General features: G+C 47.0%; 1 protein-coding gene across 2 annotated transcripts; it reads right to left on the bottom strand.

Annotated features, from left to right (window-relative positions):
• Positions 1-5,239: 5,239 nt before the first annotated feature.
• Positions 5,240-13,502, bottom strand: LOC103050424 (uncharacterized). 2 transcript variants are annotated; one of them, XM_088128659.1, is made up of 7 exons: positions 13,265-13,502; positions 11,427-11,504; positions 10,448-10,543; positions 9,197-9,280; positions 8,748-8,831; positions 7,673-7,774; positions 5,240-6,655 (listed from the first exon to the last, which is right to left on the bottom strand). In XM_088128659.1, the coding sequence occupies exons 1-7, from the start codon at positions 13,485-13,487 to the stop codon at positions 5,301-5,303; spliced, it is 2,022 nt and encodes a 673-aa protein (XP_087984785.1). In that variant the 5' UTR covers positions 13,488-13,502; the 3' UTR covers positions 5,240-5,300. The 2 variants fall into 2 exon arrangements, with proteins under 2 accessions (XP_087984785.1, XP_087984786.1); XM_088128660.1 differs by having other exon boundaries at positions 8,748-8,828.

The following is a 13,502-nucleotide window of genomic DNA, read 5'->3' as shown; positions in this document are numbered from 1 at the left end:
ATAGGATGCCCTTGTGAAGAGGAAGAAAACCTAGTTTTGCATCCCAGTAATCCTAGGATTAAATGAAACAGGGTCACATCCCAACATGATTACCTTCCCTGGATCCTGTCTTAATCTAGGAGTGACCTATCAGATGTGTGGCACGACAGCTCCCATATCCCTCCTGAGGATGATGGAGTTTAGAACCCCAAACGCATCGAGCCCTGGGTTGTGGAAGGTTAGCCTGTAATGTGGACCGCCGAGAACCATAAGCTGGCTTCCCATTTGATCCACAGGATAGTCTGCCAAGACAAGAAACTACTTAAGTGACAACGGATGGCCGCTACAATGGCGGGTCTGCGGAGATCCCCCACTTATATAGATATGCAAATGTATGGCATGACATCATGCCCCATGCTCCTCCCTCCCTTTCCTCCACGGCCAATCATGCAGGAGCAGGACGGCAGGAATACAATGCCAGGGGCAGGGCCAAACAGGTTTCTATAGTGACGCAGTGGTGCGGGAAGAGGAGGAAGGTGAAATGGGGCCGTCATGAGGAGTAGCAACTTGAGTTTTTCTGCCCCGAGCAAGCAGAGCCATGAATCAAAGGCCAAAAGGGAAACCGCAGCAAGCATTTTGGCTGCCTCCTTCCCTCCAGCTGCCTGCAAGGAACTATTTAATTCCTGCTCCCTCTCCAGGGTGAGGCAGAGAGAGACCGTAGAACTCCAGAAGGGAATGCATGAGAAGAGACCTCTAAAGGACATCTAGCCCAACCCCTTGCCAATGCACGAAAGCTGGCCATGGGAAGTGGGTGTCAAAAGAAGTCAAGACGGCAGTCTGTCTGCTTTTTATGGGCTTTGATTGTCCCATGATGGTCTACTAAGATGCCCAGATCCTTCTCTCAAGTCCTGCAGCCCAGCCAGCTACCAACTATTTTATATCTGCATTTGACTTTTCCTACCTCAGCACAGAACTTGGAATTTGTTTACTAGATAGAACCCAATGACCGTTGATGGGCTTGAACTATCTAGAGCAGTGCATGGCTGGCTGGGGAATTCTGGGAGCTGAAGTCCACACATCTCCAAGCTGCCAAGGTTGACAAACACTGATCTAGAGGCTTTTGAACCTTGAGTCTATCTACTGAGGTGTTAGCAGTCCTATATGGACTTCAACTCCCAGAATTCCCCAGCCAGCACGCTTATCTGGGGAATTATGGGAGTTGAAGTCCACCTGTCTTAAAGGTGCCAAGGTTGAGAAACACTGCCAGTGAATAATAAAAATGTAGTTTCCATTTTGTTCCTTCTCTCTTCCAAAACAGATGGTCATGTGATGATGCTTTTCTTCTGGCTGCAAGCTGAATGGTTATAGGTCTCCATCCCCTCTCTACAACATCTGCAGGAATTTTTGGCCCATCTGGAATTTGGAGGACCTGCACCTCTGTGGTCAGACTCCTGCTTTTCTCCCAATGGGTCCCTCTCAACTTCCTGTTGTCTGCAGCTCCTTTGTAGCCCAGCTGTTAGTTAGCTAGCACAAAATTCTGAGCCACCGGGAATTATCAGCTTAAGTTCTTGGAAGAGCTTTGCCTTTAAAAAATAAGAGGGGTGGGTGGGCTTTCCTGATTGAAATTAACTGGAAATGCAATTCTGTTTAGTTCACAGGAAGCATTCGATCCAACCTCTTCTCCCTGACATGCTAACAATCTGGGACAGTGTTTCTCAAGCTTGGCAACTTTAAGATCTATGGATTTCAATTCCCAGAATTCATGCCGGCTGGGGGATTCTCGGAGGTGAAGTCCGGACATCTTTGCCAAGGTTGAGAAACACTGTAATAGAGGGTTGTAAGTATCAGTGGGAATTGCAAGGATCAGGTTACATTTGGGATTGAGGAAAAAGGAACAAAATAGGAAGGCTGGTGGTCATTACATTAGCAAAGCCAGTGATTAATATTAAATGAGGCATTTGACACAGAAATGTATTTTATCTCTGGATTGGCTAATGCGATTAGCATGCCTGGTGGGACAGTGGAGGCTGTGAAGGGTTCTGTTACTGCAACCTTGCAGTAAAGGCAGTGTTTGTACTCGGTTTGTGTTTCTTGTCTGGACTACCTTGAAGGGCTGACATCAGTCTTGCAAATCTGAAGGCATTTCTCCCCTCCTTTACGTTTACTTTCCAAAAAACTAGGGAGCGTCCCTTCTGAGACCCTCCCCACGCCCCTTTTGCTTCTGTGGGCTACATTTTGCACGATGGTGGTCTAGTCTGCGGCTCTTCCTCCTGTCCCCCCAGGTCATTCCCAATACCATTACAGTCTGTCGGAGCCACTTCTGCGTATTATCTGTCTGTTGTGGACTTAAAATAGGTTTCGCCCGTCATCATGCTGGATCTTGCATATCTCCACCAAGGTCACCTTCCTTACTCTCTGCAACAGGTTTTCCAAGTGATTTTCCCTCTTGGAAACGGTGAAAGTGCAGACCTGGCTAGTTTCAGCAATGTTGCTGCATCGTGCCCTTTCAAAACAACATCATGCTCCAAAAAGCATGAATGAAGGAAAGGCGGCTTTAGAAACCTCATCACCCTCCATGAACCACAGTCATTGGGGTGGGTGGGGTTTCTTAATCCATGGAAGCTTCCCAGAGGATTTAAATTTCTCAAACATGGGTGCACAACACACAGCCTTATAGCTATTGCTGAACTCCAACTCCCAGCTGCCTCAGCCAGTGGGACTGATCGGGAAGAATGTTGGGAGATGTAGTTCTGCCATATCTGAAAGTCCACACATTGTACAAACATCGTTTCCCCAACTTAGTATCGCCCAGATAGACTGAACAGCAACATTTTCTTTTGTGCACTGCTCAGAATTGTATTGTTTGAGTTGGGCAGCCATATAAATGTTTCAAATAGACAGACAAACTCCCAGAATGCCTAGCAAACATGGCCTCTAGGAGGGTGGGAACTGCAGGTCTACAGATTTGGATGGTGTCCTAAAGGGGACCAAAAACAAAAAAGGAGCAAGAATAGCATTGGGTGGTAGTCATAGATAGAACTGTGGAGTTGGAAGGGGTCCCCAAGGATCATCTAGTCCAACCCACTGCAATGTGCAGGAAAATCAACTGAACCATCCTCAAGAGTTGGGATTAGTCCTACTCTCTACCCTCTCCTCACGTGTAGAGACGTCATCTCTTTCGAACACTTAAAGAGAGTTTTTGACTGGCCTTGCCCTCTTTGAGACACGGTTCACCTGTTTATCATGGCCACAAACTAATCACTAAACTTCCATCAGTGCCAGGCAAGCCAACATCCATAAAAGCAAACTCTGTAAAACGCTTTCAAACATAAACCCAAAGAAATCATCACCTTTTCTGTTATAACCCAGAATTAAGTCCCATCGAGGGTATAAGCTTGCAATTTCTCATTTCCAACACATTCCAGATGGAGTTATTTATGCGATCATTACATTCAGATCATGCCTTTTCTCCAGGTACTGAAGATGGTGGCCCTCTCTTTCTTAGGCCTTCGAAGAGCTCTGTGGGGAAGATTAGACTGAAGGGTTCTCCCTGGTTTAAAGTCGCTGCATAGAAATAGAACTCAAAAAAAATATGAGTGACTTCTCAGTTTTAAGCCCCTATTCTTGCCCCCTTCAAAGCCTGAGACGTACCGTGGCATTAAAGTTGCATGGAATTTACAATCCTCCAAATTTAAGTTGCACTGCAGCTCCCATCATCCTTTGTTCCTGACCACTCTGGTTGGGGGATGATGGGAGCTGGAATCCACACATTTCTGGAGGATCCATCCCTCTGTTAGTAAAATCTATTTTATGAGATGTAGCAACACTGTTGGCCCTCAGCACATGGTGTTCACTGTGCTGAATACTGTATACTGCCTCTGAATGGGGAGGCTCTATTTGGGTCTCCTGGCCATAGCCAGGACTTGGGCACCCCGATGCAGCTTTCCCACCCCCTTGATCCAGAGAGCTTCCAATGCTTTCAGAGTTGCTTTACGCTGAAACACTCCATTGATTTAACTAGTCCAGACTTCCTCAGAGCGCGTGCCACAGCGTTGGGACTGCAACTCCCAGAATGCCAAGTACGCATGGCCAACTACTTCACCAGCTAAAAATTCTGGGAGTTGTAGTCTTGACACATTGGAAAGGCACGTCTTGGACTGAATGTGTGCAAATCATCTGCTCTTCCATCAGAGGCATCTGTGTTGTGGGGAGGGAGGATAGGGTCAAAAGAGTCAAGATGGTGGCTGTGACTGTGCATGCACCTATAAAAAGGCGCAGGGCTTTGATTGCAGTTTGGACTGCCAAGGTTGGCCTTTTCCCTTGGTAGATGATGTTCTTTTGGCTATAAAGTACTATTATTTGTTTTAGGCTGATCATTCCCTAAATAAAACCTCTTTTCATTAAATTCTCAATTTGTAAAAAAAAAAAAAGTTATTGGAACAGACGAAGCTCCCGGTTTCATCTAAAAACAAGTCACCTGGTTTGCATAAGAAGAGGGTGAGCTAATGTACAAACATGGCCTTCAGGAAAGGGGTGAAATCCTGGCTGTGCCAGAAGGCCTGGGGGCTGGATGGGGGCTCGCACCAGTGGAGGTGGCTCGTGGGGTGGTTGACCTTGCCCCGCCCCCGTCATCTTGAATGTTTTTAGTATTTACATACAGGGTTTGTTGTTTAGATTTGATTTTTAATGGATTGCAGTAATACCTCGGTTCACGAATGCTTCTGTTCACGACCAATTCGGTTTACGAACAGCAGCGTTTGCAAATTTTTGCTTGTTTGCGAACTCCGCGTCAGGTGACGAACACGACCCACAGCCATCTTCCTGGCTCTGACACGTGGTCGTGGCTTCCTCTAGGTGAGATCGCGGTCGCAGACAGACACTTGCTGTGAAGCTTTTTGGTGTCGCCTCAAGCAAGGTTAGTGTTCTCTCTCTTCATACTGTACTGTACTGTACTTTGTGTCATATTTTTGTGGTTAAAAAAAAAATACATATGGTTCGGAACGGATTAACCTTATTTACATTGAACCTTATGGGAAAATTTGATTCGGGTCGCGACCAGAATCGTGGAATGAATTAAGTTCGTGAACCGAGGTACCACTGTATTTATTTAACTATTTATGGGAGGACTTTTAATTGTTGATGGGGTTTCTGATTTTAATTGTGAACCGCCCAGAGTCACCCATTGGGGGGAGATAGGCGGCATACAAATTTAATAATCAATCAATCAATCAATCAATCAATCAATCAATCAATCATAGGATCGTGTGCATTATGTATGTATTATGTATTACAGTCAGACCGGAGACGCTGTTTCTCCAGGGTCAGCATTTATAGGGCTGGTCACCTGCATGGATCCGCTCATGTGCCACCAGGGTCGAGCTCTGGTTGAAACTTTTGGGGCAGTGGGAACATGCGTAGGGCTTCTCCCCAGTGTGGATCCTCTCGTGTCTAATCAGGTGGGCTTTATGACTGAAATTCCTGCTGCACACCACACACGTAAACGGCTTCTCCCCGGTGTGACTCCTCTTGTGTCTGTTGAGGTTGGACTTCCCACTGAAGTTTTTCCCGCAGGCGGTGCACATGTATTGCTTCCCCCCCAAGTGTCCCCGCTCGTGGCCAATGAGGTCCATCCTGTGCTTGAACCTCTCGCCGCAGACGGTGCATTTGTACGGTTTCTCCCCTGTGTGAATCTTCTCGTGGCGCAAGAGGTGGGCTTTATGGCAGAAGCCCTTGCCGCAGAGGGAGCAGAGGTACGGCTTCTCCCCCGTGTGGCTCCTCTCATGTCTGGTAAGGTTCGATCGTCCGCTGAAGCTTTTCCCGCAGACAGGACAGGCGTAGGGCTTATCACCTGTGTGGCTTCTCTCGTGGATGATGAAATCCGACCGGTGGTTGAAACCTTTGCCACACGCGGGGCATTCAAAGGGTTTCTCACCCATATGGGCTCTCTCGTGCGCCACCCGCTTGGCGCTCTGGCTGAAGCTCTTCTCGCAGTGGGAGCACTTGAACGGCTTCTCCGTGTGCGTCCGCTCGTGGGAAGTAAGAGTGGAGCTCTGGCTGAAGCTTTTTAGGCACTGCAAGCATTTATACGGCTTCTCTCCCGTGTGGATCCGCTCGTGCCGGATCATGTGCGCCTTATGGCTAAAGCCCCGGCCGCACACGGAGCAGGTGTATGGCTTCTCGCCCGTGTGGCTTCGCTGGTGTCGGTTGAGGTTGGATCGGCCGCTGAAGCTTTTCCCGCAAAAGGAGCAGACGTGGGGCTTCTCCCCGGTGTGCGTTCTCCAGTGAGCAATAAGGTATGACTTCACGGTGAAACCTTTCCCACAGAGGGAGCATTTGTGGGGTTTTTCTCCCGTGTGGGTTCGCTCGTGGACAAGGAGGCACGATCTCATGTTGAATGTCTTCGCGCAGTAGGAACACGTGTATGGTTTCTCTCCTGGGTAGCTCTTTTCCTGAGCCAGAAAATACTTTCTCCATATAAACATCTTCCCACAATTTGAAGCCCTGTACGGCTTCTTGCCAAATCTTTTCCCCATAGGACTGCCTTGCTGTCGTTCAGTTTTATACTGGCTGGCCCGGCTCAAACTCCGGAACGTATTTCCTCTTGTCAGGGACCGAGGGATTTCCACGTGCTTTATGCTTCCAGATGCAACGTCCTCTTCTTTCACAAAACGATTATCTGTTGGAAGCGACAGAGAATTGGGAGGCCAGGCACAATTCTGGGTAAAAATGAGACTTTTTTACCACCCCAGGATGCAAATCGAAACCTGCAAGGAATCAGTTGTGCAGAGATGGGCAGGCGATACATCTGTACGTTTTGCAATTTAATCTTGGTTTTCTGGTTAATTACCTTAATAGAGTTTTGATTTGATCAAAGCCCTACCTGGCTTGGCACTGGAGGGTTTGCAGGACCATATTCCCTGGCCAAATTCAACCCACCAGATTCACGTGTCTCTGAAGAATCTGCTTGTGGATCCCCACTTCTGTGAGGTGAGGGACACTTTCAGAACTATTTTTCGGCTGGTGCACCTGCTCTTTGGAACAGCTTCCCCCCAGAAATTTGACCAATCTCCGGCTGTTGGCTCTAAGTTACTAAAAAATAAGTTATTTCTTTGGGGCATGAACTGACCCATTGTTATTCGATTGATTTCTATGTAATTTGGGGTTGGTTGGTATTTGCTTTTATGGTTACACTGTGAAAGTTTTATTGTATTTTTATGGATGTATCATAAAGGGCCAAGAGTCTTTTTTGATAAAGTTCATAAAGGCAGGTATAAATCTAACAAACAAGGGTGTAGGAGAAGCCAAGCTTGGTTTGTTTTTAAAATCAGCATGCAGAATTATTTTTATGCATCTGGAGCAGTGTTTCTCAACCGTGGCCACTTCAAGCTGTGTGGACTTCAACTCCCAGAATTCCCCAGCCACCCATGCTGGCTGGGGAATTCTGGGAGTTGAAGTCCACACAGCTTGAAGTGGCCACGGTTGAGAAACACTGCTCTAGAGCCTTGTAGAGTCTGTGTGCATTTGAGCCCAACACACAAACAAATCCATTCCCAGCTTGAAGCTAAGTTCCTGATCTGCCATGTTGTTCTATGTATGCTTATGGTTATACCCCCAATACCTTTAACCCCACTTCTAGTAGTTTGCTATGAAGGTACTATTTGTGGATTGTGAATTAGCCCAGCCTGTCCCTCACCTGACTGAACCTCAGAGCCAGATGCCTTTCCTTCCGATCTCTGGGGATCCGAGAGCCACAGCTCCTCTTCAGGTTCCACCTTTATTATCACTCCAGGAAATCCTCAGGACAGAGATAGGAAACAAGGAAATGTGACACTAAGTCACCAGAGGTGAAAAGTAACTATGAGTTATCTCAGCCTTCTCCAAGTTGGTGCCCCCAGGCATTTCGAACTACAATTCCCAGAATTCATGCTGCCTGTGAGTTCTGTTGTTTCAGCAACACATCTGGAGAGCCCTCAGTTGAGGATTAGTGCAACCTGATCAGTTCTCAAGAAGGCCAAAGCCAGCATCTGACTGAATGCCTGAGTTGCATTTCCATCCACCCGCCTCCCTTACCTCTCACTTCCCCAAAACCTGCAATCTCATTGGCTTGTTGGAATTATTTTGTAGACCCTCTTGAGTTGCAGATGGTCATCCACCCATCCTAGGACTTCCAGTTGGCCTCTGGGCTGATTCTGTGGAACATCGTCACCTCCCTATCAAGGGATCAATCTTGGACAGTGCTGTTCTGAAGTAGTCTTACAGTGACTCAAAGTAATGATCCCTCACAGTGAATAAAACTGGTTCTGACTTAAACTAGTTCCTCCCTGGGACTCAAGCGGAGAGAGTTGGAACTTCCTTCAGACCCACTGCCCCAGATCTTTTGAACCTGGTTCTTGGAACAGAAATGCAGGAAGCTATTTTAGATCTGTTAGGCCATTTCATCTGGTATGATGAGAGTTATAAGCCCATACGTCCTGTCCATGGATTTGGGCTCTCGTCATAAGGAGATCCTGGGCTGCTTTTGATAATCCAAAGAATTCAGATGCGGTGTTTGAACTACAGGAGGAGACGCTGAATTATCTGGTGGGAGTAATGGGATACTGACGGTGTAGCCACATCATGCCACCTCAAACTGCAGCTTGAGGAGCATCACAGAAGGCAGAGAGATTGGCAGACCTCTGATCACCGTCTTCCATGCACTGGGTCACTCCATAAAGAAAGGCTGGCTTTTGAGACAAACTTGAATTCATCTCTTTCCTATAGGGACTCACCTATCTCATAACCCTGGCGATCAGACCTCTGAGGTTCTTCTTCTCCTTCTCCTTCCATCTTGACTGCCACCACAGGAAATGCTGCTGAGACAGAGACGTCAGAAGAGCTCTCAGTCTCACACATACATGGAGAGCACATATTTGGGAAACCATAGTTTGCAAACCCTTCCATATTATAGCTCAGAAAACTCTAGGACTACATCCATGCATTTTTCAGCAGCTAAGCTTTTGACTTATTCATGGGAACTTTTCCATACAGGATTCATTTCTGCCACTCCGTTTTCTTCCCATATCAAATATCAGGGTTGCCTAATACCTGCAGCCAAGGATGTTAACATCCTGGGTGTTGTGAAGAAATAACCCATGAATGGTGTCTTTAAAGACATGTGCCACTGATGTGGACAAAATCCCTGTCTGAGCACTGCAACGCAGACAAGGTCATTTCTCACCTGAGCACAAACTTCCAACAATTGCCCTCTCCTCTGAGTCCTGGTGGTTGGGGGGGACCCTTGGATCATCTTCTTCCACCTTTACTGTTAAATCAGACAAATTTACTGTTAAATCAGCAAACCTACTGTTAAATCAGAAAACCCTGATTGACATGAAAGGAAGGACTTCCTACTTCCAACTTCTAGTCTGAGCGTATAGTTTACAATTCAACCCCATAATAGAGGGAGCAGGATTACCAACAAAATTGTATTAACTTCTTCAGAAGGAGAGAGAGAGGAAAACAAATACATAGCCTGCATCTTTCTGGATACTAGAGTTTGGAATGATGGACATCCCATGTTTTAGGGTTGTGATTTTATTCAGAAAGCCTCTTCTGTTCTTATGCGTTCCCTCCCATGCTCCAATCTAATCAGTTATTTCCACTGAAATTTACTGTAACACCTGCATTTTTCTAAGCGGGAACCCTCACTCCCTTGAGTTCTTTTAAGAGGGCATTAAAAAAAAAGTTGTTAAAAAGGGAGGTTTTTTTTTTAAATTATCAGGATCTTTTAAAGATCTTGTCTTCCATTGCTACTTTTTTTAACTTTCCCATTTTATACAGTTTCTTTACTAGACTCTTTAAACAACATAATCCTACAAGTCTGCTCTCAAGTAAACCCATGGACCACAATAGGATTTACTCCCAAGCAAACATTTATAGGATTAATTATTGTTGCACTCTTCCATACACGTAATTAAAAGCCACATTGTGTTTCCTTAGGATATGGGATTTCATAACAAGGAATAAAATGGAACTGGATGCTAAGTTCATGAGTCCCGCACAGCAACAGGATGGACAATCTTGCTTTTTCTTGGTTTCCCAGCACCAACAATTAAGCTTTAAAAAAATCAGGTAAATAAATGATACCATAGAGGAAACATCAAGTACATAATAAACTGAGCTCCAGCTATATAAGTTTGCAGTCCATAATGAGTCTGTTTTCAAGGAGCCACTCTTTGTTATTTTTCCAGCAATGATTCCCAGCGGTGTCTGCAGGGTGTGGTCAAAAAAGTCACGATGGTGGCTACAATGGTGCAACTGAACCTTCACCTGATTTTTTTAAACATGTTGCATACCCCTATGGTTCTTTGAAGTACTGGGGGGGAAGAAACAGGGCACTCTGCAGGAATCCTGGGAAATTGTGAAGAATCCTGCAACCGATTCTCAAAAAGCTATTTGACATGCCAATTTCATGGACTAACTCCTTCACCTGATGGGTCAACCGTAGAGGTCATGTGTGAAACATCATATCTGACGGAGTTGGCTGTCTCCTCCTCTTTCATGTTTTCCTTCACATCTGGGAAACCTATTTGGAAGAGAGACATCAGAAGATGAAGCCCCAAACAGTAATTCAGTGTTTCTCAACCTTGGCAGCTTGAAGACGTGTGGACTTCAACTCCCAGAATTCCCCAGCCAGCCATGCTGGCTGGGGAATTCTGGGAGTTGAAGTCCACACGTCTTCAAGTTACCAAGGTTGAGAAACACTGCTCTGATTACAAGCAGCTGGTTGGGATTTTGTCTGAGCATTCACAAGGAGAGTGGGGGACTCAGAAGTATCTGTAGGGTTACCATTTCCCAGGCTGGCTGTGGAATTCTGGGAGTTGGTCCACACATCTTCACGTGGCCAAGGTTGAGAAACACCGGTTTAGCCACTCTGGGCACCTGATGAAGTGAACTGCAACTCACGAAAACTTCTGCCTTCTACTAAAACCTGTTAGTTGGAAAAGGTGCTGCCAAGCTCTTCCTGAAGAAAAGGACCGATGGCCTGCTTTGCTTACACCACAGGAGTTACCTTCCCAGCCCCATCCTAAATGTGATCCGGAGGATCCCATAATCCTCCCTCGCAGATCTGAGGTCCTGCCAAGCACATGAGACACTCGTGTTTGCCATGCAAACATGGGTCTGATTCCTCTGCCCGAGCAATCATAAGTGAATATGACAAATCCCAGATAAGCGATCAATTTCTCAGTTCAGCGCAGCATGTCAGATGTGAAGGGAAAAGGGTGCTTCAGGGGACATGCAGGGTGCCTGGAGCATCAGCCGGCAACTCCTTCAATCAAACCCATCTCCAGCTTTAAAGAGTTGCTGACCATTGGTATGTGACCGCCCTACGTGCTCCAAACCCCCTTTTCCCCTTTGAATCTGAAACCCCACACAACCCTATAGATAATTATCCATCAGTCTCTCACCTGAGAAGGTCTTGCTCTTTGCCAACCTGTAACAATCCAGTCTTGGGGGTTCCTTCTCTTCTTCCATCACATCTGGAGCTTCAGGTCAACAGAAAGACTGAATTTTTATTAGAGCTTCTGACCTCTCAGCCCAACACAATAAACCCCACAACTGGAGTCACATGCTTAAAATTAATCATCTGAGCTTAACACAGATGGTTACATCAACAGTGACTCAACTTGTGGCTTAATAGCAATATCAAAAACATTGCAATCGTTTTAGGTATATTCAGGCTCACATTTGCCTGCTTGTAGGTTCTGTAAAATAAATCATTTCTTCCTGGGAACTTAAAAGTACTTGATCTAGAAGTTCCTTCTATATATTTCAATAAAGGGAACAGGATAGAAGAACACAGGTCACAGTTTTCAAGGCACCAGAGCAGTGTTTCTCAACCTTGACAATTTTAAGATGGGTGGACTTCAACTCCCAGAATTCCCCAGCCAGCATGGGCTGGGGAATTCTGGGAGCTGGCTGGGGAATTCTGGGAGTTGGAGTCCACTCATCTTAAAATTGCTGAGGTTGAAAAACACTGCACCAGAGTGTCAGGGACAAGTGCATGCTTTGAAAATCTCTACAATTTGAACAGGCCTTGATCGACAGAAAGATGCACGAAACAACATTACAAAAGAACACCTTTGAATCCTACACCCCCCCTTAAGTTGGATTCCCAGAAGAATGCTTTGCGTAATTAATGTTTCTATCCTCCCTAGCAAACTCTGCTTTGACCCAGCAGTATTTCCCGTCAGTGAGGGGGGTCCAGAGCAATTCCTTTTGCTAAAGCTGGAAAATCAAGCTTGTCCCGCCATTTGGAAAACTTGTTTGAACCCCAAAGGAACCCACTCGACTCTAACTAGCAGAGGGCCCAAATCATGTTGCTGCACATGAATGAGCCCAGGCAAATTGTGAGAAATGGGGGAGAGGAACAGTGCAGAATGAAATACAAGAGATTAAAAGGGAACCCAGCTGCTAAGGCAATTCTCCCAGAGTTTAGCCTCCTCTAAGATATACGGTGAGAGCCAGTTTGGCCTAGTGGTTAGGGTACCAGGCTAGTAAACCAGGGGATTCTGAGTTCCAGTCCTGCCTTGGGCACAAAACCAGCTGGGTGACCTTGGGCCAATCCCTTTCTCAGCCGTAGGAAGCAGGCAAGGGCAAACCACTTCCAAAAAAACTTGCCAAGAAAACTGCAGGAATTAGTCCAGGCAGCCGCCAGGAGTCAACACTGACTCGAAGGTGCACCCGGCCCCCCAAGATATATAGCTCCTAACTGAGCAGGTGCCTTCCTGGCTACTCTGATGTCGTTTTCTTGCCAATAATGCAAAAACGATTAGCCGCTGCCTTTTTTCAGGAGGCGGACCGTCCCGGGAAAGGTCCCGCGTTCAAGTCTCAAGACTCGTTTTCCAAGCAAGACTAGGTTCAAGCAAGGGCCGCCCCTGCTGGAGCTAAAGGAAATGATTGGCATGACTTAACTCCCTTTACGCTTCCCAACAACCCTGCGAGGTAGGTTAGCCTGAGTGCAGGCGCAGATAAACAATCCAGTGTTTCTCGACCTCGGCCGCTTTAAGACGGGTGGACTTCAACTCCCAGAATTCCCCAGCCAGCCATGCTGGCTGGGGAATTCTGGGAGTTGAAGTCCACCCGTCTTAAAGCGGCCGAGGTCGAGAAACACTGGTGGCTGCAGCCCCTCCAGATTCCACATCGCCACGCAGCGCTTGGGTGACCAGAGACCAGATCCGGGGAGGGATCGAAGCAGGGCGCTGGTTTAGGGCTCTCCTTCTCCCAGTTGCAAGACTCCACGCACCCGGGAGGGTCTCAAGCGCGAGATCCTCCGGACTTTTTCTTTGTTCGGCCGATCCCTTCTCTCGGGGGGCTCCCACGCCGCTCAGGCCACCGCGCTCATCCAGGCACAAGGGGCGGGGGGGCTCCGGCGTCTGCCAGCCCTGGAGCGGCCCGCGGCTTCCCCTCTTCCGCCCTCCGAAGGAAGGACTCGCGGCTCCGATCTGGGTTTTTCCGCTTCCCACCATGTGATGCGAGCGGCG

The sequence above is a fragment of the Python bivittatus genome, unplaced genomic scaffold (assembly GCF_059951505.1).
Source record: "Python bivittatus isolate LINGU-HERP-01145 unplaced genomic scaffold, Pbiv_v1 ctg000800_np1212, whole genome shotgun sequence".
NCBI lineage: Eukaryota > Metazoa > Chordata > Lepidosauria > Squamata > Pythonidae > Python > Python bivittatus.
This window is presented reverse-complemented; position numbering and strand designations above follow the sequence as displayed.